This window comes from Rhipicephalus microplus, chromosome 5 (genome assembly GCF_043290135.1).
Source record: "Rhipicephalus microplus isolate Deutch F79 chromosome 5, USDA_Rmic, whole genome shotgun sequence".
In the NCBI taxonomy this organism is placed as follows: Eukaryota; Metazoa; Arthropoda; class Arachnida; order Ixodida; family Ixodidae; genus Rhipicephalus; species Rhipicephalus microplus.
This window is the reverse complement of record NC_134704.1, coordinates 115,581,344-115,608,169: the sequence shown is the minus strand read 5'-3', so window position 1 is coordinate 115,608,169 and position 26,826 is coordinate 115,581,344. Positions and strand designations below refer to the sequence as shown.

The window sequence follows — 26,826 nt, the reverse complement described above, 5'->3', positions numbered from 1 at the left end:
AAACCTGGACAATTTAACCACTAGGGTGCGCATTGCTCTACCATAGCGTTCGAGATTTGGCATCAACAGGTGTAATGAATTATTCTTTAAAACATTTCAAAACGAACAATTTTGTTTTGCCCTTGAAAGTACGCAATATTTATTTATGTAAATAACAGCGCAGTATTAAGTGAGAAACATTTAACGTTTTGTCTGCTGCGATGTCAAGTGGTCTGCCCCCAACGCACCTCTCGTTTTGTTGTGAAGTTGAATCGGAAGAGAGTGGTGCTGCGTCCACTTCATGTCGCCATTGTTTTGAAGTTTATTTCAACGAGTTTTGACCAGACGCACTAACAACAAACGTGAACGCGATGTAATAGCCTGCACTAGCATGGGACGCTACATCTATGCACAGTAGTGAGTAGACGACGCTTCACTCAAACTGTCAATCCAGCGTTGCAGTAAATTGAGAGGCCTAGCAGTTTTCAGCTTCTTTTAACAACAAAAGCGCAGATTCAGTCAATCGCACCCACACCACTACCAACTCCAAACAAAGACCGAAACTGAAACTGTTGAAAAAGATTCGTAGACAGTTTGCTGCACGGAGGAAGTCCTCCGTGGTTTGCTGGCTAATATGATCCTATCCGAAGCCTGTACATAATTCCTCTGATACACGGAGGTTCCTTCCTCCGTTTTTTTCCTTCCTCTGTGCTCAGAGGGTACACGATTGCAGCGCCAGATTCCTCTCTAGGTATTATTGTTTGAAACTCTATAGCAAAGAACGCTGTCTCAATAAAAAAAAAATTAGAAGAAAAAGTACAACTTTTGAAATATACACCTCCTAATATAAAATATTGGTATTGTAGGCACATACACAATGTTACTTTTTTTTAAACTAAGAGAAGTTTTGGTTTTAAAGATGACAGCTAGCGCCAACATAACGTCACGGTAAACAATAATAGAGGGCGACACCTGCACCTTGCGGGCCACTGCGCGCGCGCTGCAAAAACGGAAACTGGTAGGTGTTCTGTGGTGTGGTCGCCTGAAGTATCGCTGTTCAAACGAAATATAAATCAGCCGCTGGCTTCCGCAGGCATTACCTCGGTGCCTCAGAAGTGACTAGGTAGCCCACAAACTCCTCATTCTCGTTTAGGTTCTTCAGCATTCGATTCCGTTGTTGCGTTGCTCCTTGGGCCAATGAAACCAAAAAGCGAGCACAAGTGGTAGTGTATAGGTGTTCTGTGGCGAGCAGTGAGCGACCACTTTGCAGCGGCTACGGTGCAAGGTTTGTCAGCTTTCTGTTTTCTCTTAGTTCATTGTTTTTTCACCAATTGATTGATTGATATGTGGGGTTTGCTCTCCCAAAACCACCATATGATTATAAGAGACGCCGTAGTGGAGAGCTCCGGAAAGTTTGACCACCTGGGCATTAACGTGCGCCCAAATCTGACCACACGGGCCTAGAGCATATCCGCCTCCATCGGCAATTCAGCCGCCGCAGCCGGCATTCGATCCCGTGACCTGCGGTGCTTTTTCACCGATTGGCAGGCGTTTTTCTGCGCGCGAAACCGCTATCATTAGACATTGTTCGGAGTATGATGCCCCACAAAATTATCTTCGCCGGCCAAAGCCGAGTACGTGTGGCAAAGCCCGTCTTTGCTGTACGTTCTCGGCTCTCCAGAGCGGAGAGAGGGACTAGTTGGGCTAGATCACTTCGTACTTTGCAGAGAGTGCTCTAAAAAGTGCTCTCTGGCACTGAGTCCCTGTCGAGCTCGAAGGAGCGACCTCGACAGTCTTGTGGCTCACTCGGCCGCTGTACTTAGTAACCTTGCCTGTGCTCACTGGTGCTTGTTTTCTTAGCGTCTGTTGGCGCAGTGACCCGGCTGTACTCGGACCATTTCGGGCTTGCAGCTTGCCTTGGTCGCGACTTGATCTGCCAGTGATGCCGAGGACACACCAGGTGAGCTGCTTGAAAATTCCAACTTTTCTTGCTCGGTTGTGGCAAGCATCGCCGGTTTGACCTCATGGCGAAATGTTTGCATAATAGTGGTTCGCTTTGTTTTCATTTTTCTAACACAACGTGAGAAATTAAATCAGTATACGATTTCAACTGTGTTACTCATTCGACAGTAGTATGCAAAGCATGCAGCACATTAGGGCACCGAATGTGAGAGTGGAACAAAATTTGCTTTAGGAAATATGGTATGATACGAAGAATTGGGACGCTACATCTATGCGACCATTACGTAAACATGAAAACCATTACGTAAACATGAAATAGATATGTTCCCATTCAACGTGAACTTGGTTTACAGCACGACACCAGAAACACAGACACAAGGAAGCAGGCAGGCAAAAGAGAAAGACTCCAGAGTCCTCCACTATGCGGTCTCATAATCACATGGTGGTTTTCGGATGTTAAACCCGACATATCAATTAATCTATCGCAAAAGAAAAGACAGCATTTTGCACTAACGAGCTCATACCAGTGCCGTCCTGTCATCTCTTTTTCTTTTTCTGATGTTTCACTATAAACCAAGTTCACGATAATTCCCAACCAACTGGCCCAACTTTCTGTCTTACCAAGATATGTCCCTAAATGGACTGATTTTCTGTGGCTGGTCTATCGTTGCTTATATGTTGCTTTGTTGCTTATTGTTCTGTGTATACTTTCTGTGTACTTTCTTCTTAACTATTAGCATTCTTAAATGCATCTTGAGATGCGCAACATTACTGCCTCCACAGTAAACCGGTTCTGCGGAAGCTCACAAGGCCAGAAGAGGCTCATTTTAGGCTAAAATGAATATTCTTAACACCAAAGCTGCTTAAGCCTGCCATAAAAGCTTTGGACGGCACAAAAAGCTATCGTCCTCGTTAACCATTGACTCACCCAAAGATAAATACCGTGGATGCACGTTTCAACTTTGCTGAAGCATCTGTGCGGAGCGCTTCAGCGGTGCATACGAGAGAATAACTAGGGAATTGGAAAGGCAGCGGCCACTGTGTGGAAACATCTTCCACTCCCCCCCGAAGTGATGGAAGCCCTGAGTGAACGACGACATGCCCATAGATTTATGGGAGGTGCGAACACTGTATTTCAGTGAGAGTTTCTGTCCCTGGAGCTAGGGCATTCGTTTTGTGTCTGTGACTCACTGTGATTTAACTCGCTCAAGCCTCTCTTCGTGGAGAAGCAGCCAACAACACCTAGCCTTGCAACTACCTACAAGGAAGCAGATCAAACTTAAAAATCGGCCAGATTCACTGTTTCAGGCCTTGCATGACTTAGCGGTAGCTTAATAAAACTTGTTGTTGGGCTAGTTGGTTATACATCATATACTTAGAAATTTGGCGCAACCTCGACTCACGCAAACACTCACACAAGCACACACACTTACACCAGAGCACCAGAGCACCAGAGCGTGTCGTGTGTGTTGCTCTGGTGTAAGTGTGTGTGCTTGTGTGAGTGTTTGCGTGAGTCGAGGTTGCGCCAAATTTCTAAGTATATGATAGCGGTAGCTTTGCCACTTTTTTACACTCTCAACTTTTATTTTTCTGGTGGGATGGTGGTCATCGTAGCTTCATGCTGCGACTGGTAGGTCACAATCTTATTCTTTCTGGTTGAAATATTTTCACGAACTTTCAACAGAGGAACTTTTGTACTCTGCCGCCTGAGCCTTGGTTTAATTGAAAAGTCCTGCTTGAGATGGTTTAAATACTCGCGGTGGCTGGTGATCTTCATATAGTCTGCTAGAACATGTTTGTCATGTGACAAACCTTTATTCTTAATGGCAATGCGAGATGGATTTGTTTAGTATGTGTAGCTTGTACACTTAAAATGTTGACAAATAATGATTTCTTGTAAATACTTACTTCATTCTCTCTGGTATTTTTCTTTGTGATGCAATGTTGCACACAAATTTTTTCATTTTGACAGTGGAAAAAATCTTTGTACTCGGCTGTGATTGGGGACAAGATTCTTGAAGTCAAGTTTAATAAATTTTCAGCCTGAGGATTTCTCGTTGCACCGATATTAGCATGTTCATCCATTAGGCTTGCCTCTCATGACGCCAAATATATGTGATGTATTAATGTAGTTTACTAGCAGCTTTGCAAGTTGAGAGCCCCGCAATACCGAAATTCATTCAATTAGGTCCGCTAAACATAGTTGCACATCTTTTATTTTCCACCGTGCATTCTGAGGTAATGTCCCTGCGGCTGGTTTGTTATTTGTCGATAAATCAACCGCTCCACATTGACGGGCCACCGAGACAACCTTGTGACTTGCGCGGACTTTCACTGCAGTCTGAGAAGCTTAATACATTAAATTTGTTTAAGTCGTTATTGGTGCTAAGTTCATAATTGGCCATCGTAAATACTCTGTAGAGTGTGGAAAAAAGGCTTCAAGGACGGTAGAGCTTCCTATTCACAAGTAGAACAAGAGAGATAGCATGATGAGTCTCTCTTTGCATAGTCTCCTCATTTGCCTTGGCTTTGCTTCTCATTTTACGCCACAGTTGTTGCTACTAGAAAAGGAACATATGTGTGGCTGTAAATCATAAAATCACAAACAAATTTAAGAAATTTCTGTGGGCTTTTGTAGGTACAAGCTTGACTGCTGACCCGAACATGGCGGGATCGTAGCCTGGCCGCGGCCGCTGCATTTATGATGGAGGCAAAATTGTTTGAGGCTTGCGTACTTCGATTTAGGTGCAGTTTAAAGAAACACAGGTGGTCGAAATTTGTGGACACCCCTCATAATCGTATAGATTAATACTTTATGCACAGATGCACTTCTAGCTGATTTAAGCGCATTGTAATCAAGGACTGCTATAACGAGTGTCTAGCCACTCCGGGTTAGACCAGACACCCTCAGTTCTGAACTGATTCACCGCCTTCTGAGGGCACGTTCCTGAACATTATGGACATGCCATGCCCTCTCAATCGCTGCAGGCTCCCCAAGGTGCTGCTGCCTCCAGCTCTGCTTCAAACACGGCCAACTACCAGCACAGCCCCGCACATCGTCGTCGCCTGGCAAACGAGCCAGTTAACTTGTACGTCGCTTCAGCGTGGCCACTGCCGAATGGCTCACCTCATGGCCTGGAAGACTCCGAAAAAGACAGGCTAGGTCACGTAAGTAAACGCAGTTTGCACTAACAGCTTCTGTTCAGGTACTACCAGTTGGCTTTGCTTTATGAGGTTTCTCGTGTCTGCATCTGCTAGTTGGCAGTGTCGACATGAGGACTTAGTTCGTTTCTCTATTCATGAAGTCAAAGTTTTTCCTAAGGGAAACTCTTTAGTTTGTTTTAACTTCCAATGCGTGTGTAAAAAAACTCTCTCGGGCAGTAGAATTACAGTGGCATTCCAGAATTCTTGTTTAGATTGGTTGAGAGAAGTTGCTACTGGGGGAGTGTTGCAGTATGTGAATGTGCACAAGCTGCTAACCTACAGAGTAATGCCCGAGACCCAGGTTATTGAGGGGTTCTTTTTATGGCAAGTTAGTTAATGTGTGATGTCGGTGATCCTACAAAGCAAATGGGTGTCCAATATGATGATCGTTTGAGAGTGCTTTTTTTTATCCCGCACAATACGTTTGAATGAACTAGCGGGAGTTTCCTTTATGCTGTTCAATACTCTGATATTTGTGGTGCATTAAATTTTCTCTGCTTGGAACTGTAGTATATTGGTTTTATTTGTAGCATCTTTTTATTTTCCACTCTGCTGCCTTGTAATAAAATCTGTATCTTGAGTTTTGTATTTATCATTAACCTTTCTTTGTTCAGTGGGCTTTAATACTCGGACTGTGTGCTACTATATTATGGGAACAATGCACATAAATCTATCATTTCCTTGCAAAGCAGTTCTTCTTGGGGTAAATAAAACATTATTTTTAGGCTTGTGCGAATTTTCAAATGCTTCGAATATTCGAATGAATAGTAGAGTATTTGAATTCACTTCGATTCGAATTTAAATATAGAATGTTTCGAAGTATTCGCCTTGCCTTGACCTGCCTTATCAGAGAAGACGTCGCATTCGTATGGAATGAAGAACAGCAAAAATCGTTCGACGAGCTGCGGCAACACCTTCAGAAGCCACCAGTCCTCGCACACTCCGATGATGACGCCCCGACAACAGTGCACACCGACGCTAGCAATGTCGGCTTGGGAGCTGTACTCGTGCAGTGGCAGGGTGGCGCTGAACGAGTAATTGCTTACGCGAGCAGAACTCTTTCACTTGCGGAAGAAAACTATTTCACCACGGAAAAAAGTGAGTTGCGGTAGTGTGGGCCGTTATTAAATTCCGCCCATATCTGTATGGCCGTCCTTTTAATGTTGTCAGCGGCCATCACTCCCTCTGCTGGCTGACAAATTTAAAGGAACCTTTAGGACGGTTTGCGCGCTGGAGCCTGAAGCTTCAAGAAGTTGACATGACGGTGGTCTACAGATCGGGGAAGCGACACTCAGATGCCGATTGCTTTTCTCGTGCGCCATACGAACCTGCAACGGCAGGTGATGACGATACAGTCTTTGTCGGGTTGTAAACACTGCTACTATCGCACAGCTGCAACGAGACGACCCGAAATAGGACCCGTATTTCGTTTTTTGGAAGGTCACACTTCAGCTGTACCTAGACTGTTTGCGAGAGGGCTTTCGTCGTTTTGCTTGCGCAGCGACGTCCTGTATAAAATGAACTTCACGTCACACGAAAACGGCTACTTACTCGTCGTGCCAACATCTCTAAGGAGTGAAGTATTACAGGCATGCCACGATGAACCAACATCCGGCCACTTGGGTTACATGCGTGCGCTGTGCAGAGTGTGGCAGAAATACTATTGGGCAAGACTGACGGTGACCGTTCAACACTATGTTCGGACGTGCCTTGATTGCCAGCGCAGAAAAGTCCCACCCGTCAAACCAGCAGGCCTCCTCCATCCTATTGACGTGCCTGTTACTTCGTTCGCTCAAGTCGGAATGGATCTTTTGGGCCCATTTCCCGCCTCATCGGCAGGTCGCAGATGGATTATAGTAGCCACCGACTACCTCACTCGTTACGCCGAAACCAAGCCTCTGGAAAGGGGCACGGCAAGTGAAGCAGCCCGATTTTTCGTGGAGAATGTGGTGCTGAGGCATGGCGCTCCTTCAGTGGTAATAACTGACAAGGAAACTGCATTCGCAGCCGAACCATTACGGACAGTTTTAAGACTTAGTGGCACATACCACCGGCGAACAACGGCGTATCATTCGCAAGCGAATGATCTTGCGGAGCGTCTCAACAAGACACTTGCGGATATGCTCTGCATGTACGTTGATGTGGAGCATAAAAACTGGGACGAGATCTGGCCGTATGTCACGTTCGCCTATAACACGGCTTATCAAGAAACAAGAACGCCATTCCGCATTCTTCATGGTCGTGAAGTCACCACTATGCTGGATGCTATGCTGCCGCACGAGTGCAAAAAGGTTGAGACGGATGCTGATTATATCACCCAGCTTGCCAAAGAAGCCCGACAACTTGCACGCTTACGTATTAGTCGCCAGCAGGACTACAATTCAAGATGCTACAACCTTCGTCACCGTCTAGTCTCATACAAGCCAAGAGATAAAGTTTGGATATGGACTCTTATTCGGCACCGTGGCCAGTCGGAAAAAGATGTTAAGACGGTACTTTGGGCCCTATAAAGTTCTACGACGTCTCAGTGACATTAATTATGAGGTTGTCTCTGATACTGCGCAGTAATCCTTAAGGCGTCGAAGATGTGCTCCAGAAGTTGTGCACGTAGTTCGGATTAAACCTTATTTCTCTGAATGAACTCATCCGTTTCCAATGAGTACAAACCACTTTGATCATAAAGCATTGGGACGATGCTTTCTTGAATGGGAGGCTAATGTCACGGCTAAAGGCCAGGCAAGAAGACGGAGGACTACGAAGTGATGAGCGTAGACAGCACCCACGGTTGCTCCAAGGAAGACGACGTCGAAGCGGCTGCTTTTTTGATTTGTTAATACAGACCTCGTTTCTCGTGGTCGCACTGTCCTGTATCCTGTTATTTTCACGTCGCGACAATATGAACAAATAGATCTATATTTGTCCCCTTGTAACCGCCTGTAATGATAGTTTCACTGCAATGTAGTGGTGTTAAGCCATGAAATCGCCTTGCTAGGGGAATTTAGCTTTGCCGCCTAGTCCTACTTTAAATTTACAGGGGCCCTGCAACACTGGTTAAGCATGGCCAGCTGACGCTGCTAATCGGTAGTCGAGGCAACCGAGAACATGTGAGCTCAATATTATTGCGCAGCACGCGACCTGGAATTCACAAATTCTCAATCGGATAAAAATTGCCCTCTTCTTTCAGCAAATGATGCCACTATGTCAAAAATCGCTCGTCACAGCCATTGTACCAGCCATTGGCTGATTTGATCATGGTTGTTATTGGGGCTGCCGTGGGTAGCCACGTATTCAAAGAAAAGAAAAAGAATGCACAAGGTCACGACACACACCCGACATATTTTCTTTCCCTATGCCTTCTCTCGCGACTTTGCTTCAAGCGCTTTCGTCAAGACAAGAAGGGAGAATGAAGTTGTAGCATGTGGGAAATCGCTAAACTCCGTTCGTACTGGACAGGCTCTAGAAGTTTTTGCAGCGGTTAATTCGCGAGGCAATAAGCTTCTTTAGTGAATCCATTCCATGGCTACTTGAAAAGTTGTTGAAAAACCCTTTAAATGAACACATGATCCTTAAATCGATTGAGCATTTTTTTTAAGCTTAAAAGCTTGCTTTGTTGACTTAAAAATTCTAACTGTAATGAATAATGTTACGTATTTTACAGGTTATCACTTGCATCCTACTGAAAGTCAAATCCTGCTACTTCTCTAAGTTGTCTCGACTTCATTTGAACAGGAAAGAAAACAAAGCACTTTTGCATAGAGGCCTTATTTATATTTTTAAAAAAATTGTGCAGGACAGTTAGGTCATGATAAATATGCCCATTTTTCTTTATACATCGTATAGTCTATTTGATTCGAAATAATTCAACCAAAATCGCTATTCGCTTCAAACCTACAATTCACTATTCGCACAAGCCTAGTTATTTTTGTTGTAACACCTTTTACGGAGGTACTCTTGGGCGAATTGTAGGCTACAAATGAATGCATGACTCATGCGCTAATGAGTGCAAAAAAAATTAGATGCCTTGTCTCTAGGTCTTAATTGCTGCCACCCCAATAATCCTCTGTTAAACAAGGCAACAAGAATCTCTTAGTGGCAGCTAACACTTCAAATTAGGAAGTGTGCATATGATTCTTATTAAAATTATATACTTTATCCAACTTGTAGCAACACCCCTCATCTTGGCACTTCAGACCGAAGTTTTTCTAGACTCCGTTTGTAGTACGGCACGTGGAAATGAGAAATTTATTTGTGAACCCTCGTTTACTTGTGCTAATTGAGTGTACCGATTTGTGTCGTGATATTAGAGAAAAAAAACTGCATTCCATTATTGTAACAGTTTCTGGGGACTGTCATGCAGTCAGACCTGGCCTGTTGAGTCAGACGCGTGTGGCCATCGGAATATTGGCATTTTTTTGCTGCCACTGTTAAGCATGGTGGCTTACAGCTTGCACAATGGAACAACCAGATTGTCTGAGTGCATGTCGAGACTGATTTATTTAGTGCTTTTAGCCGCTTAATGGAATTCACCACCTGCCCCGATGACCTGGCCAATAACGAGGGCTTACCGTAACTGCGTAGCTGAGCCAAACCCAGTTTAAAATTTGCACGTTCGCAAGAATTGTTGGTCCAAATGGCAGTTTCTGAATTTAAAATTGAGGTTGTCACGTGCTTGCGTCGGTGATGAAGGAAATACTCAAACTGGTGCAGATGGAACTGCATATTTTAAAACCTGTGTCCAGAAAATGAGGCAACTTGTGCAATGAAACGATAATTAAGCATAGTTGTCAGTTTTTGTCCGTTATCTTATTATCGATGGAACATTTCTTCTATGCATGCATGGTCAACTATTTGCAGTGTTATCGCTGGAATGTTCGATAATGTATATATAATTGCTGAACACTTGTTGCTTGCATACATTGGAACAGTATAAGCAATGAAAGGTTCCAGAATATTTTGGTGTGACCTGTCGCCATAAGTGGTTAGAAATGTATGCTTTAATAATATAAGAATAGCTGCATTCTAACGTCCCAAAACGACGTTATGATTATGAAGAACAGTGTAGTGGGGGCAAGTTGGGCCAGTTGGATTACGTTCATAATTGAAAATTTTGTTGAAGTGCACTAAAGTACGGACGCACAGAACGCTGTACTTGTCAGCCTTTTCTGTCCGTCCGTTTTTAGTGCGCTTCAACAAAATTTTCAAATATCAACGCAGTGGGGGCTTTGAAAATTTTGACCAGGTTCTTTGATGTGCTCCTAAAGCCAAATACATGAGCCTCGCACATGTTTGCATTAATTGAAAGTGTGGCCAATACCGCTGCTATTCGGTCCCGCGACCTCGGAGTTAACATTCGAGCGTAATCGTCACTACACCACCATAGTGTGCATGTGTTGATTTTATGAAGGAATTTGACTAGAGCAGGAAAATACAGATGCACCTGTGACAATATTAGGAACTGTACATTAGTCAAAAATGCAGTTAAATGTACATACAGTTAAGGGCAGTTAAATGTATGTACAGTGAAATGTATGTGCATGACACTCCAGTGAGGTTACTACAGTAATCCCTTAACTCGAAGCCGTGAAATCCAGGGAAAATTTCGAGATAAGCAATATTTCTACTTAAGGGGGGACGCGGCCCTTGAAAACCGAAAAATCGCGAAAAAGTCGGTTTTTGAAAAACCACATTTTTGGGTTGTATGTCTCATAAACTACCTATTCTGTAATTATCAGCACCTAATTCAACCGCAAAGTGCAAAAAAAATACTATTTTCGAGGCCGCCGCGGCGTCCAAAACAGGCGCAAATCCCGAAATCAAACCAAACTTCGCCCGCGCGCCATTCCCGGACCATGCGGTCGTCCCGCGCCATCTTGGTGTTGTTTTGACCGTGAATTCTTTCTCTCTCGTTCGCCGCCTTGCAAAATGGCGTCGGCAGCACAGTTGAGACGCTATTGGCGTTTTCCCGCAATGCGATGCGGAGCGCTGATTGGCTAGAGCAGCGCATTCATATCTCGCGGGAGACAGCGTGCCCGCCATTGGCTGCTGTGCAGCAGCGGGGGCGGTCGCTCCTCTCGATGGCGCGTCCAGCGCGCTCGCTTCGTTGTTGCTCTCTGCTCCGTCCGCCTCGACAGACGTCTGCTTACGAGCCGCTCTTCACCTTGTGCTATCTTTTCGATCATTTTCTCTCGTTTTTTTTTCTTTTTGCACTAGTTCTGTGCCTTTCGTCTTTGTTGTTGCAGGCGATGCCGGCATCGAAGCCGAAGTCAGTGCGGAAGTCCGGTGCGCGGAGGCGCGCTATGCGGCTTGTATGATCATCGAAATTCCGCTATTCTGCTGCGGGTGCCAACTGCGTAGACGCTTGCAGCGACGGAACTGTGTTGTCGGCTATCGCCAGTCGAGAATCCGACACATCGAGTGTGGCTGGAGCCGCAAATGCACCGAGTGTTTCCGAGATCGCCGGGCTCGACACGTGCTCCGAATCGATGCCATCCAGTGTGACACCGAGTGCTTCTGATATCGCCGGACCCAGCACTTCGTCTGAATTGGTGCCATCGAGTGTGACACCGAGTGCTTCTGATACCGCCGGACCCAGCACTTCGTCTGAATCGGTGCCGCCATCGAGCGTGAGTGGACCGTCGCTTCATCTGCGGACGCGTTTCCTAACGAAGGAAGAAATCGATGCGAATGCGAAACGTCGTGACGCCGTTCGCGCTGAACTCGAGTCTACGCCGGCGAGGCAGAAGAAATTTCAACTGATGCAGCCGGCTCTTGCACCTGCAGTGACAAGTGAGGGCGAACATTTTTCGCTCGTTCAAATGAACATCTTTAACGTCGTGCTCAGCCGCACAGTGTGCAAAGAATGTTTGAAAGGTGCTATGACTGTCCGAGAGAGCACCAAGCTTGGACTTGCAACAAAACTTGAAGTCGTGTGCGCCTCTTGTGGCACCATCGATAAATTATGGACATCACCCCGCAAAAAGGACACGCAGGCCTTCGATGTAAATGTCCGCGCCATAATGCCTATAAAGCAAATAGGCAAGGGGCAAACAGCTCTTAATGACTTTTGAGCTGCCATGAACGTCTCTTACAGAGGTCTTCACCACAAGACGTTTCAAAAGCACTTGAAAGAGACGTTCAGGAAGCCAGAGGCCACCGCTTTGGAGAAGTTTTATGCTGATTCTGCCACAGCAGTGATCAAAACATATAAAGAAATGGACCCCAGCTTCTGCAAGGACATCACCGTAGTGTACGATGGCACATGGCATAAGCGGGGTCACACATCGGAGTGGGATCGGCAGTTGACTTCTTTACAGGTCTCATCTTGGATGCTGTAGTTCTTTCAAACCACTGCCTTGGATGCCAAACAGGGCCCAAACCTGGAGATGCAGCATACGAAAACTGGCAGAAGCACCACATTTGCCAGAAAAACACAGACGCAAAATCGGGAAGCATGGAAGTGGAGGCAGGCTTGACTCTCTTTGGGCGGTCTGTATGCAAGCATGGCCTGCGGTACACCACTCTTGTGTCCGACGGAGACAGCCTTACCTTCGCTGCCCTCACAGAAGAGAATGTGTACGGGCTAGTGCCAATTGTAAAAGAAGAATGTCTGAACCATGTTCAGAAAAGGATTGGAAGTGCTCTTCGAAACATTGTGCAGAAAAGTGATAAGCCACTGAGTGGGAAGGGCAAGCTGACTAAAGCCCTCATTGAAAAGCTGACAGGATATTATGGTTGGGCCCTGAGAAACAATTCAACTGACCTAACAGCCATGCAGCGTGCAGTGATGGCAACATATCACCATGTCACATCGACTGACCAGGACCCTCACCATGAACTTTGCCCAGAGGGGGCTCAATCGTGGTGCCGCCATAGAGCTGCAGAGGCAAAGCGTGAGCCACAGCCAAAACATAAACACAGCCTACCGGACTATGTCGCTGCAGCTATGCTGCCCATCTACGAAAGACTGTCACAAAAGTCGCTTCTTCAGCGCTGCCTGGGAGCGAAGACGCAAAATGCATCAGAATCATTCCACTCCATTCTGTGGTCTCTGATGCCGAAGGAACAACACTCATCCTTGATCGCGGTAGAAACAGCACTGCATGAAGCAGTGCTGCGCTGCAATGCCGGCTGCTGCAAAGCAACCTAAGTGATATCGGACTCCATTGGACTTCAACCAGATCATCTGGCCATCCAGCGAGCTCGTGAAAAAGACGCTTTACGCCTAGAAAAGAATTCTAAAAGACACCAAGAGAAGATGGAGGCCAGGCAAAAGAAGAAAAGAGTGCGCCAGGACACTTCTAGCTACTGTGCTGGAGCTTTTTGAAGAAAACACGTGTTTTGAACTTTCTCGGCCTGTTTTCTCAGAACGGATTTTTTTCGCTAGTTGTGGTGCTGAGGAAAGCAAGAACTCGAAAACCGTTCATCAGATTTGTGTGCCGTTTTTTTATTCTGTTCTTGAATGACCTTGCAAGGGCGTCACAAGCTCCTTTTTTTGAAAATTGGTGCCGTTAATTTATAATAAACAATTAATTTTTGATGAATCTGGTCATTACTGGTTACATCAAATTCAAAGTTGCGTGAAAATTTTTTAGGGGGGGGGGGGAAATTAAAAAAAACGGCTTTGTAGCGCCCTGGGATAGCTATCAAGGAATGACCACAATGAATTTCAGCTTTCTTATGTCCTGGGATTTCTCACGACTCTTCCTCAGGGACCCATGTGAAGCACCCAGTTAAACCTCAATAACTCTGGAACTAAGAAGCACAGCTTCGTGAAACTTAGCAGTTGTGCTAGTTTGATTGTAGTGAACAACCCCTGAAAGTTTCATCCAGATATCTTAAAAAATAAAAAAGTTCGGTCTCCAGGGTAGCCTCTCCCCTTAAGCAAAACGTCGAAAATATTTGCCCAGGTCACTGCAAAAGAAAAGCCAGTGTTGTTGGGAAAAGCCCCACTGCACGAGAGAGCTACTGTAATAAAGGCACAAGAATTCGTAGGGAAAAAGAATTCATCACCGAGGACCAAAAAACTGTGTAATTCTCGTCTGTTTCGCGTTCTTACTCAGTCCGAGAAAGGCAATTTACAGTTGCTCAACTCATCGTATGAGCCGTTGCTCGCCACCACTGCATTCGGCCTTGTTGCGGAGCAAGTGTAGTATGTTACGCTTTTCTGTCGTCGTAGGCACTTCTCGGGGCTCTTCCTCTTCAGCGTGGTCATCTGCATTGTTCAAGGCCATCCCAACGATATCTGCATCCGACAGCATACTGGTAACGGGGACGTCCGCCTCGTTAGAAGCTTTGCTCGAAGCCTTCCAAAACCGTTCGCTTGTTTTTAAGCACTGTCGAGAGGATTGACAAGGGGGTGCCGAATTCTTTGGCGATGCACGACTTGCTTCGACATGCTCTTTCCACTTCGTTGATTAAAGCGGCTTTTCTCTCCAACGTTAGCGATTTGTACTGCTTTGGGGGGCAGATCTTGGTTGATATTTGGAAGCATTCATTGCACAGACCACGCATTGAAGGTTCGTCTCGCGCAGATCGCTGGGAACACAGACAACTACCTCGAACATATAAGGGCTAGCTTACGTACTGACGGTGCTGACGGCACGCTGCACACCGTGCAGAAGGCGTGCACAGGTGCACACACTTGACCATTCCCATAGTTGCTTGAGAAGGCGAATAGCAAACGGCTGCGACAGCGGGAATTTCAAATTCACCCTTCACAACCGCGTTTAGCACGTATAGTAAGAGCTAAGCGTTTGCACAATGCCCTCGTTTCCTGTTGGGAGTGGACTTTGCCTTCTTCCCTCTGGGTTAAGATTTGGAGATATACGCTGTCCCATGCAAAAACCTTTCAAGAGGGGGCAAATACATGCCGCCTATGGTGGGCATGGCGAAAAAAAGTTTCGACTTGACCGAGATTTCGAGATATGCGAGTTCGAGTTAACGAGTGTTTACTGTACACCCAGATATAACAAAATATCTCTTATGACGAAGTAAATAAAAATTGTCTTGCCGTAGACATACTGTTAGAAATGAATTTCTTAACGAACTTTCGGATATAGCAAACTTAGTTTTCGTGTAAGATGCAATTTCGTTATGATAAGATTTGAGTGGTTTTGTTCGCATGCAATTTAGGTAATGTATACTGCACACAGGCAGCACCTTTTACCCAAGTTAAAATGGCACTGTCCTATGGCTTGCTTCAGATGTTAAACGCCTTTTCAGCTCTGATCAGGTTAAAAGTAGCGCATGCGCCTCATTGACCTGCCTGTTGCTGCAGGCACATGCGAGCGGTACAGTCAGCCCTGTATCCAAGACCACCAGTACCCAATTAAGCGAAGTCCATGCTGTGGGCCAGCCCAGGAGCTTTTTTGGGACCCCCGCACGGCCCCTGCCAACAGCTTCGCCTACTTCTCATAAAAAGGGGTCCGGTAAACAGAGGCTTCGCCAGGTGAGTGGCTCATAAATGTACCTTAATGAAACGAAAATAAATTGCTATGCACTCGATCTGTAGCACTCACCTGCAAAAACGAATGCGCACTTTCTCAAACCAGGGTGTCCCAGAACTAGAGCCTTTACTTAGGGGAGGCCCCCTTTTTTGGGAATGTAAATAAAGGGACACTATAGAGAAAAGCGATTCTTCGCATATTAAAGAAGTACAAATTTCACTATCTCAAAAACGCCACTCTTGCTGCGACACGACGCTTGGTAAGTGAGACAACTCGCGAAAAGAAAATATGGGTAGAGACGCGGCAATGAAATTCATGCACCAGACCGGGGCGTTGTAGATCTCGAAGGCTTCTACTGGGTCCTACGTAGGTTCTAATAGGTAAAAATGAAGCACATTGTCATCTGCGAGTGCTATAGACCTAGCGTACGAAGTTTCAGAATACTTATCTAGCCCATGTCTTGAAATTACGAAAAATACACTTTAAAATTTCTGACATCACCTGCCAAATTAAAAAATAATACAATCTTGATTTTCTCCACTAATAATGAACTTAGGTTAGTGAAACATATGGCATTAGAGTTCTTTGAGTGCAGTTTGTCAATACAAACCAACCCGTCGCTTCTCTTTAGTGTCTCTTTAAAATGAAATGTTTAGAGTTGCTTTTAACTTATGCATAGCATTTGTCAACGCGAACTTCAAGTATTTAATCTTTCTAGTGCAACATGTAGGTTTCGCAACATTAATCAGTTTATTATGTTAGGAGCAACATCTTTTTTTCAGAACTGGAAGTTGCAGCAAATTGACAGGCAGTGTTTCGACAATGTGTAATTGGTACTGACTGAAAAAAAAAAGAATGTTCAAAGTGCTCTTGAACAGAAGTTATATTGCGAACTCATCTTGATGTCGAACAGAGATCGGGTTTTTGAAAGTCGAGCACATTCAGCACCGCCTCTGTGCACCCGAACATCTGTGAAGCAGTCTACTCTTAGCTGAAAAAGCTAAAAGGTTGCAATTTCTGAAGTAATCATTCAGATTTCACAGGTTTGTGCTACAAATAGGCTGATGCAATTCTTTCTTCCTTCTGTGAATCTTTTACCACAATGCATGCTTCTTTAAAGTTTTACGTTTCCCGATTATTTTAAAATACTGGTCAAGCCAGCTTAGGCTTTGCAACAGTTTCGCAAGCTGGCTGTCTGGGCTTGCAGCTGTCTCAAACCTTTCCCGTGCCGGATGAGGTTTGCTACACTTGCAGTAAAGCTTGACATGGTGTTAAAATCACAGTTATGCAATGAAAAGTGTGGCTCTAGCAGAGGCCACGCTTAGTGGGTGTACTGTATTTCTGCTGCTAGATTCGTTTACAAGTTCAATCTCGACCGTGGCATTCCCATTTCGACAGGGGGATGCCACGGCCGAGATGGAACTTGTCACTGGATGTAGTTCCAGAAATGCAGCATACATGAAAATACAGTATAACATAGAAGCACTGAGGCAGCTTTAGATTTTTTTTTTCTTGAAGGCAGATGAACATAGACTTGCACCCTACACCGACTTGTCAATCGCTGTGCTATCTAGCTCATGAGTGGGACTAAATCTACATTCTACTTTAATCGTGGAGGCGATCTCCAGTTGCTTCTATCATCTGTTTGGGGCCTCTCCGGCCTACCAAAGTTATTTCAGACTGTAATGTAGATTGTTTATGTGCCTGTTTCAATTAAAGTCCTTCCACTGCAAGCTTTGAAACTGGTTTGCATGTTTTGCTCGTAAAATTCCAGAACTTGAGGTAGCAGGAAGTTTACTTGGGCTCGTCTCTTGGTAGCTCTGTTTAGCACATAGCTTGTGTGCTAGGCTTTGTTGGATTGTTCACTTGTTATTTCAGTTTAGTTGACAGGGCTTATCTTTGCGAACCGTGAAAATGCTCTAGGCATGTGATTCAAAGTGCCATACCTATAAGACCAGGGCACGCCATTATGTAAACATACCCCGAGTACTTCTTGTTATGCTAGTTGGTAAAAACATGGCTGAAAAATAAGGAATGCAAGGCAGAATACGGCTTAGGTTTTACTTGTATAGAGTTGAACCTGCATATATTGAGATCTCAAAGATATTGCAACTATACTCTGTTTCGGAAGTTCCCTTCAGCACTGTGAAGGCTGCAGAGCCCCCAGCCAATAAGAAAGGCGATCAGCCCCTCTACATGTATGCATTCGCGCTGTGTCTGCTTATTGAATTGTCCTTCCACGCTCATTGCATGTAACGTGGGTGGTTTATGAACTTTAAAAAGTAATACTGTCAAACTGGCCATTACTCTTCAACTTCAAGAAGTTTGGCAACTTAACTATATGATTTGTGGCTCTACGGAAGATCGGTAGACGCTCGTGCCAGCAGATATCTTCTCTTTGTGGCTCTCTGACGCTGCTCGTGGCTCTGGTATGACTGCTTCTCTTTCGACGCGTTCCTTCTAGTCTCTCGCTGCAATGTTTCTTTTCTGTCTTTTTCTGTTTCACCGAAAGAGCATCTGACACGCGCGGAACGCTGTGCGAGGTCGCATGTCTGATATTTGGCGATGCAGTGTTTTTCGCCTGGCGGCACAGCCCTGGCATCGGCGCGTTAGACTTATCAGATATGGCTACACAAGCAGCACATCTCGCTAATAACAACAAAATGTACCTGATGCTTCATCCTCAGAGTAATATCAAACAAATCGATGGCTCATTTGACCATTTATCTGTTGCTGTCAGTGCGGTGGGCGTTTAGCAAGTGCAAGTTGAAATCAAAGCGGGTGGTCGCTCTGCATGGGCGCTGCCATGTTGATTTGTAACCATAGTTACTGCCGGTAACTGATACAAAAAATTAGATGCTTAGGAAATAAATGCGATGAAGCAACATATTGCACACACCAAACAAATGTCAATTTTAGACAACCATGCCAATTTGAAGGCACCTGTATGAGGGGCTACGTTTCGCTACGCAAGCATGTGGCTTTCTTACACCCCGTAGCCTTGGTAGTGCTGAACCAAAGTGGTGTAACAGAGTATAGTTCAATATATTATATGATTCAATGGGGAACTTTAAAAAGGATTAGCCATATTTTCAGTGCGCAAGCTCATTTTACCGCACTGCTTTATGTTAATGCAAGAAAGGTAGCTTTACAGCAGTGTGTGAGGACTTTTTAAGCTCTTATTTTTCAGCGTTCAGTAGTTACATGTGCAGATTATATATGAAAGCAAGGGTCATGTGCAAAAGTAATACAGCATCTATGTAAACAGCACCACTACCCACATGTGCAGCTATGTGAGCTCTTTCGGCGCCAAAAAGCCATTAGTCTGCCTCGGCCTGAATTTTGGCCTGGTTCTGTTGGTATCACTGAATGTCACTCTTCGACTTGCTACAATTTCGCATTTGGCATGTCTTGTCACATAGTATAACATGTGTTTAGTAACTCAGCCCTGCGTTCTTTTTCGTGTGCACTTTCAGTTCTGGGCACAGGTCTTGGAGAAACCTGACACAGCACTTCTCTTGTCACCAAGCTGGCAACGACCTCAGGTGGGTTCCTGCTCCTTGTGCTGTTGCTCTAGGGTTTTGGAATCATGTTGCGGCTCGGTATCGTTGGGAGGGTGCAACGCTGTTTGCATTATGCTTCCATATTTGTGGCTTACGTACCAGTGCCTTGAAGCACTGTTTATTATTCACAGCAACGAGTTCTAGGTACAATAGAATGAAGCTTATTGGAACACATTTGAGAGCACTCAATGTTGTTGGCCAGGCAATCAAGAGCACGCTGCTTGAAGTCATTGTACTTACTCAATCTCAGAGTCGACTCTAATGTAGGTTGACCTTTTATAATTGCTCAGCATAACACACCTACAAAAGAAAATCGTGAGCGCATTTAATAAAGACATTTATGTACCATGTCGCTGAAGAAAAACTGGGATTCCAGTTTAGAATAGTGGCTTCATGGCAGCACCTCAGACCTGTACAGACAAGCTAGCTTCACGGCAATTGGCAGGGATTATCTGTAGAAAAGATTCAGCGAATCATTGCTTAAAGTACTGCTTGCATGCAAGGAAATGTAGTATATGTCACAGGCATGGCCGGAAGATAAACTTAATGTTGTAACCATGCCATAGCGTGCCCGATGTCTTGTTAATTTAGGTTTCGGTTGCAAGTCTACCATGGAAACTAAACAGTATTTGGTTTCGATTGAAGTCAATTGCCCACAATGGATTTCAGATTTAGATAAAATGAGTATATCTACAATGGTATAAATACGGTACTAGATAGGGGAAGGGGAAGAGATGCAGGTAAGGTGGGCATCGGGGTTTTTCGTGCCAGTGCAAAGGAGGCAATCGAAAGCGAGCAGCTAAGCTAGAACTAAGCTCTCCACATGGCCGATAACAGAGGCAGCTGGCGCTCCCCCTATTTTGCAGATAACATGAAATGATTGCCAAAGCTGGGCAAAATGACTGGCTACTAAATGTGTGTTGTCTTCACACACATGCTCAATATTGGAGGTGACATGACCAAAAGGTAGAGACATTGTGTATAGGCACTTGAGCTGCCTGTGCAGTCTATAAGCACTACGAAATTCTTTCAACAGCAAGTGTTTCACTTTTTGTTTCTGTATACGTTGCTCGGAACGGTGGCTTGACTGTAAAAGGAAAGTTTGGGGTGCCTACACCATAGGTCGGTAAAACAAAAGTGGAACTCTCTCACTCACTCGAAATATACATTTTGTGTTTTGCACTCGCTCGGACCCAGGCTCGCCAAAATATTACGCCTTGATTCGTAGCTTGATCTGTGTCTGAGAGAGTCCAAGTGACTCGACTTATGAGTGAGTTCGCCGACCTATGGTCTACACCACAATGCGCTTCTTCACATCTATGCCTACAATTTTTCTTTCCTCAGGTGGCTGATGGTGGTAGAGCTGATAAGAAGACAAGCAAGTGCTTGTCAACAAATATTAAAGGTAAGCTGCACACCTCTGTCAAGATATGCCGCTGTGAAGTGCAGGTTGAAAGGGAGTATGGTTTCGCTTAAATACTGTACGACATTGTAGAAAATAAAGGTGTTAGATAAGGGAAGCAGCATGGAAGGCAACCCCGTGGGAGGCTGGCAAAAAGGCAGAGCAACGGGAGAATGTGGTGAGGGCGAACACATAAACCGAGCTTCGGCGAGACTGCTCTCCTGTGTTTATTGTAGGTAGTTTTATGGAGGGGAAAGAAGGGCGATTGGCGAGCGAGGCATGAGCAACATGACTGGCATGCCTTCACTGGGTTGGTAGCAGGAAAAGGGCATAGTGGAGGCCTCTCTCTACCCAGTGTCATGGACAGTGTACTTGCATGACACCAGGGGTCTCACGACACAACAAAAGGGATTTTTACAAACTAAATGTTTTATATCAATTACGATGCCACATGGTTGGGATGAACAAAAAGAAATGCAGTCGGTAAAGATGGCACACTTTGTTGGCCAAAATTGTGCCCAATGAGAGAAACCAATGCTCAAAGTGCAATGAAAACAGCAGGGATAGACGCCAGCCACCTGAAATCTGAAAATCCGTCATTTCTTGCTCATCAGTGTAAAACTTTCTGCGTTTTTGCAGAGGAGTGGAAAGATTCAGAGACATTCGCAACCTGAGCAGGCCAGTACCTACATGTGTAACAGGTCGTTGCACAAAAATGAAGGGCATGTGGCTTTACACTCTCAGAAAACATAGTCTTGATGTTTGAAACTGAAAATAGAAGCGAACCTTTCTTGGTGGTCTAGTGGCTAAGGCACTCTGCTGTTGACCTGCAGGTCACAAAATCGAATCCCGGCCGCGGCCGCCGTATTTTCGATGGAAGCGAAAATGTTTCCAGTCTGTGTGCTTAGATTCAGGTGCACACTGAGAACCTCAGGTGGTCAAAATTTCTGGAGCCCTTCACTAGGGCTTCTATCATAATCATGCGGTGGTTTGTTTTGGGACATTAAACTCCTACAAGAAGTGGGCTATAAAAAAAATCGCCACCATATCCACAAAGTGAGTCACCTTAAAGGAGCTTACTCGGTGGTGCACGGGGCGTTTCTTGGCCAGACCATTTCTGTAGGAACGCTTGTTAACGATCCAGCGCATGATGGGTACGCTGAAGGCAGCATTGTCGGGCACGTTAACCACCTGTCCCTTTATGCTATACTGGCCGCTGGCTACAGTCGAATTCGTAACGCTCGTAAATAGCAGATGTGGAGCTATCTAGCATTCTTCAATGAGGTTGAGAGCAGGCAAGTGTTTTTCTTTCCTCCCAGCTCGGAGGCGGCGCGAGTTTGCACGCGACCAGACCAAGCACCACTGACACCCTCCTTTTTTCCTCTCTTTAACATTCCTTCCTCTAGTAACCTCCTGAGAGAGAGACAGTTATGACGCCACGCTTTTCTCTTCACTCTTCTTTCTTACAAAGCCACTTTGTGGAGAAGAGTGGGCAGGTTATTGAAAACCGAAGCCTTGGGTGGCAGCTTGCCATCTAGTGAGCATTTTGGAATCACCGGAGAGGCAACCTTAAGCGGCGACCGCAGAAGTGCACACACTGGCAACACTAGTGTACACGCCGGCAGCCGCCGTACATCAAGCCGTGAGCAAAAGGAGCAAGCTCCTAATAAAGCAAATTGTGTCCCTCAATACTCCGCCTACAACACTGCTCAAGGGGGGAGGCTACCACAGTAGGGCAACTTTTTTGTTTGTTGAAATCTCCCAATGAAATTTCAGGGTAGTCTAATTATAAAGCCATTTGAACAACCACAAAATTTCATGCATTTAGGTTCACTGGTTCCGAAATTACAGCCATTTATTAGGGTAGTGCACATAGGTTTTTCAGTCAGGCGCTTGTAAATTTAATCAATGGGCTAGTGCCGTGAAATTCACTGTGATGATTTTTGGATGGATGCATTACACTACGACAGAGACCTTTTTTTCAAATTCCTTGCATAAAAGTTTTAGCAGAGCAACAAATTTGGTGTTTGCCATTGAGATTTTATCAATGAAATTTTAATTATCATAAATACAGATGCAACAAATTTAAAAAGCAGTTCTGTCACTGTTTGGGCTATCTATCAGAGTACATAATAAAACAAATCTGATAGAAATGAGATGAACGGTTGAAGAGGTATCGCCAGACAAAACAGCCTCACTGGCCAAAACAAGTCATTTTGAGAAAACGGGCTTTGAAAGTTTGGAACTCGTATTTTGGTCTAAAATTACCCTACAAAGTAGCTAGAAATGTTTTTTAGGACTCTTTTCCTTTTCCGCTTTTTCTTGTGTTGCAGCCATTTCCGAGTCTTTTTCACACGTAAAGCCTCTTTCTCCGCTGCCCATTGGTTGCCGGCATAGCGCCGAGGTTTGGTTGCAAAACAATATCTTCTCGGCAACCAAACCTCGGCATAGCGCCGAGGTTTGGTTGCAAAACAATCGCTATCTTCCGCGGCTAACTCCTCGAACGTCCAAGAACCTGTTGGCAAATGCACAGTCGGCGACACCGTTGCACTGTTCAAGGCCGTAATCACTGCAGTTAGCGAGCGCAACTCGTCAGGCGCACTTGAGCAGGAAACCCCAACACCAGCCTCACTTGTGACGACGGAGCGTTGCGCTGATGGTGTAGCAACCTCGACGTTATGATAAGCATCAATGCAGTCATCGTCTTGAAAAGACTAAGAAGAAGCTGCTCAGCATCTATGTGACTGTCGCCCAGCATTGGCGCGTGAACAAGCCTCACCATACGTACGAGCCTTATCGGACGCTTTCTTGAACAGAACGCGTGCAGACTCTCAAACTTTGCCCTGCCCACTCTTAGCGACAGAACAACAATCAGCGTCCCGTGAACAAGGTGAAAGATCATCTCATAAAGGTGGTAAAAGATTGAAGAGAACGTGTGAGAACCGAGCGAAATGATGGCAAACGGGACACACCAAGCACAACCAGAGAACAGTGGTGCTTGCAAGACCGCGCCGAGCAAGCACCACTGTTCTCTGGGTGTGCTTTGTTTTGCAATTTTTCGGTTTTCAAAGAGCGCGTCCCTCTTAAGGCATTTCTTGTGGACAACTTCAGGTCCTGCATGGTTTCACTGAGAGCTTGCACTGCCATCCGACATGCACAGCCGCGTAGTCTGAAGTGCCGAGGCGCTCTAGTGCTTTGTGTGGAACTATCGCTGTAGAAGTTTCACGAGCCCACATCTGCATCCACATCCAAACACTTGTTGAGCTTCTATTTCTCGTGAAGTCATTGAAGGTGTTAACGACGGCAGTCAGTCGTTTGCTGGTTCTTGATGTCCAGATGGGCAAGTTGTCTGGCTTCTTAGGCGCGCTGAAGGTACATGGTGATGTCAAGGTTTTCTTCGTCGGTGATGTTGGGTGTTATGACATCGAGCATGATTGTGAGACTATTATCATGAGACATTTTGAAAGGCTCCATCTGGGTGGTTTCTTATAGTGCCGTGTTGCAACCAAAAGTTGCACGGGTTGAGAGTGTCCCAATTTATATATTCGACGTTGACTTACATTACTACCGTCTTGACAGCTGTCTATAGCAATGCAAAAATTTGTGAGAGTTGGTAGAGCTTTGCCGTCGTTGAGTTTTTCTTTTTAGTCTGTGTGTCTGCATTGTTTTAAGACTTCAACTTTTTCTGTGAACCTTCGGCACGTTCTGTACAGGTCTGGCTTTTTTGGTGCAATTAACGCGAATTAAGTGCACTCAATTAGGGTTTCCTCTAGTATTACGTAGATGGCACGAAAGAAAAAAGTAGCCTTTCATTCTTTTGTAGCACAAAGGTACAAGAAAAGCTGTCCGCATTTCTCGAATATGCCTATATATTGAACTAGTTATTTGAGAGTGTCGTGCTCTAGCTAGGAGTGGTCGGATGTGCCTTGGACATTGTAGAACAACATAGTTCTCCTCACATAGTTACTGAGGCATCCTTTTTGACACGTCAGCTGGGGCTTGCATGGGGTGGGGAGTCCCATTTGTTTGCAGCTCAAGACGTGGTGACAGCTCTGCTCTTGCAGCTTTTGATTTCTCTGTCTAGGGACAGCATATGTGTCTCTGGCACGTGTTTTGCGGCGGGGATTGTGAGCAGGTTCTGTACGGTTTAAAGTCGCTGTTATTGAAAGTTCTGCAGCAGAGGAAAAATGCATACTTGTCCCAGATTTGAACCCGGGACTACCTTTCGAGGACTATCGCTCTTACTATCTGAGCCCGCAAGGAATCTAGTAGGTATCGGCCTTAGGGTAAATTAAAAGCCGTAAGCACGGGATGCAGACATTCTAATTTGGCATCCCAGAGTTATGAGTTGACTGTTGATTTTTGCTGATGCAATCAGTACCACTGGTCAGCATAGATAACAGCATTTTCACTTTCGCTCGGTAGTGAAGTGTAAATTAGTAGAACAGAACTGTTTCATATTTGCTTCATATGTCCACTGTGTGTACGGAGGGCCAGAATTTTAGCAGCTAATGGGTGCAATATGAGAATTCTCTTGTAAGCACATTGCCTGTAAACATCTTGTGCTTCCTGTCAGCTGAGCCTGTTCATGATGGCCATCTGCAGGCCGTGCAGCTGCACTGACAAAAGACCAGTGTCGATCGCCGTTTACACTGGTCCAGCCTAAGGAAATCACCGGCTGCCAGGTTTCACGGTTACCGCGTCTCATCAAATCGTCTGTGCGGACAGGTGCCAACAACGAGTCTGAGCAAGCGCGAGTGCTTCCACAGAGTAAGCAGTTATTGTCGTTGTCCCTAACACGTTGTGGTGGCTTAGTGGTGTAAGCACGACGGTGGCACTTAAACTCTTGAAAGGGACACTTGAATGAAACGGTGAATTGGTTTGGATTAATAAAATTCAAGGACTCTGTATTGCCACGAGTATTGCGTTCGTAAGTTCATCATTAGTAAAAGAAATCGAAGTAGAAGTGTCGTTTTAAAATTTCTCGCTGAAGCCTCCGCCCGTAACTTCACCGATTTCAAAACGATTAACAGCTATGAAGGACCGAGTGATGGTGTTTGGTGTGGAAATGGAAAGGTGGTTCCTACACCTTCACTTTCATTTCATGCTTTTTCTCACTTGCGATGTGTCGCCTCATGATCAAGTGGTGTCTTCAGGAATGTGAAATTGTACTTTACTGATACAGTAGACTCCTTTTAAATGAAACCTGAAGGGACCAGGAAAATGTGTTTCCTTTAAGAGGAGTTTTGTTTATTGAGAGATAAACAGGGTTATAATGTTGAAGTACGAAACCAAACATATTACCGACAGTTGTTCCATTTAAGCAGCAATTTCATTTAAAAGAGTTTCGTGTGAAAAATATTCTTTCTTTAGTGTCCCTCTAAGCTGGGGTGAAACCTTAAAAATGAGTTAGAAAATTTGGCTGTAATGTAGTAATATAAGATATGGCTATGAAATTTGCAAGGAATCATAAAGACAGATGCAGCTTGGCACAGGGGCTCAAAATCATTTCATCTTGTATTTTTTTTTTATTTTTTCTACATAGCAAATTTAAAAAAGAATAAGCTATCTGCAGAGCGTTGCAAATTTGCAACAGTGTAACTTAAATTGTGACTGCACAACAAAAGCTTGATTTATGTTTTTGCATTTCTTAATGCATGAAAACTGCCACTTAGGAATGTCATTTTTTTATATACTGAAATTCAAATGCACGTATGCTACAGGTTCTAGTTGCATCTATCTAAATGACTCAACACACATTAGAATTTTGTTTGCCTATGCTCTCTATAGTTCCTGAAAAAAGGTACATAAGCCTCTGAAATCTTTTTGAGAGAAATGCAGAGACCACACGAAAATACATGCTCATTTCTCATCAACATTTCCAAGCCCAAAACCAAAAGTTATTTTTGAAAAAGTGAGTACATAAGTGGGAAAAATTTTTTGAAAGCTAAAGAAATTTTCTATCGGGTGATGGCAATATCAAATTTTTCTTCTGAACAAAGTCTCTCTGCACCATCGAGTGGAAGACTGTTTTAGACACAAGTTGCTTTAGTTAGTATGGTATACTTCCGTGAATATGAATTTTCGTGGGCTTATATCGAGCCCAATTGTTATGTATAAGTAGGGTTGTTCGTTTTCGGGTAAAACCTGATTTTACCCGATTCTTGCACCCCGAACAAGTTTCAGGAGAATCGGGTTAAACCCGATTTCTCCCCGGATAAACCTCCCTGTAGCGATCTGCACAATCGTGAGTTGCTGCTAACTCGTGTTG

The 26,826-nt window shown here is 44.7% G+C and overlaps 1 protein-coding gene across 7 annotated transcripts in view; it reads left to right on the top strand.

Annotated features, from left to right (window-relative positions):
• Positions 1-987: 987 nt before the first annotated feature.
• LOC119187295 (uncharacterized) overlaps positions 988-26,826 on the top strand; it is a 108,250-nt gene continuing 82,411 nt past the window's right edge. For 3 of the 7 annotated variants that reach the window (XM_075895854.1, XM_075895853.1, XM_075895851.1), the window contains exons 1-6: positions 988-1,264; positions 1,840-1,939; positions 4,930-5,109; positions 15,422-15,592; positions 19,067-19,135; positions 20,498-20,558. In XM_075895854.1, coding sequence (XP_075751969.1) covers positions 1,922-1,939; positions 4,930-5,109; positions 15,422-15,592; positions 19,067-19,135; positions 20,498-20,558 — 499 coding nt within the window. In that variant the 5' untranslated portion in view covers positions 988-1,264; positions 1,840-1,921. Of the gene's footprint in view, positions 1,265-1,839; positions 1,940-4,929; positions 5,110-15,421; positions 15,593-19,066; positions 19,136-20,497; positions 20,559-25,160; positions 25,326-26,826 lie in introns of all 7 variants that reach the window. The other 4 variants (XM_075895850.1, XM_075895848.1, XM_075895849.1 and 1 more) reach the window with 3 other exon arrangements.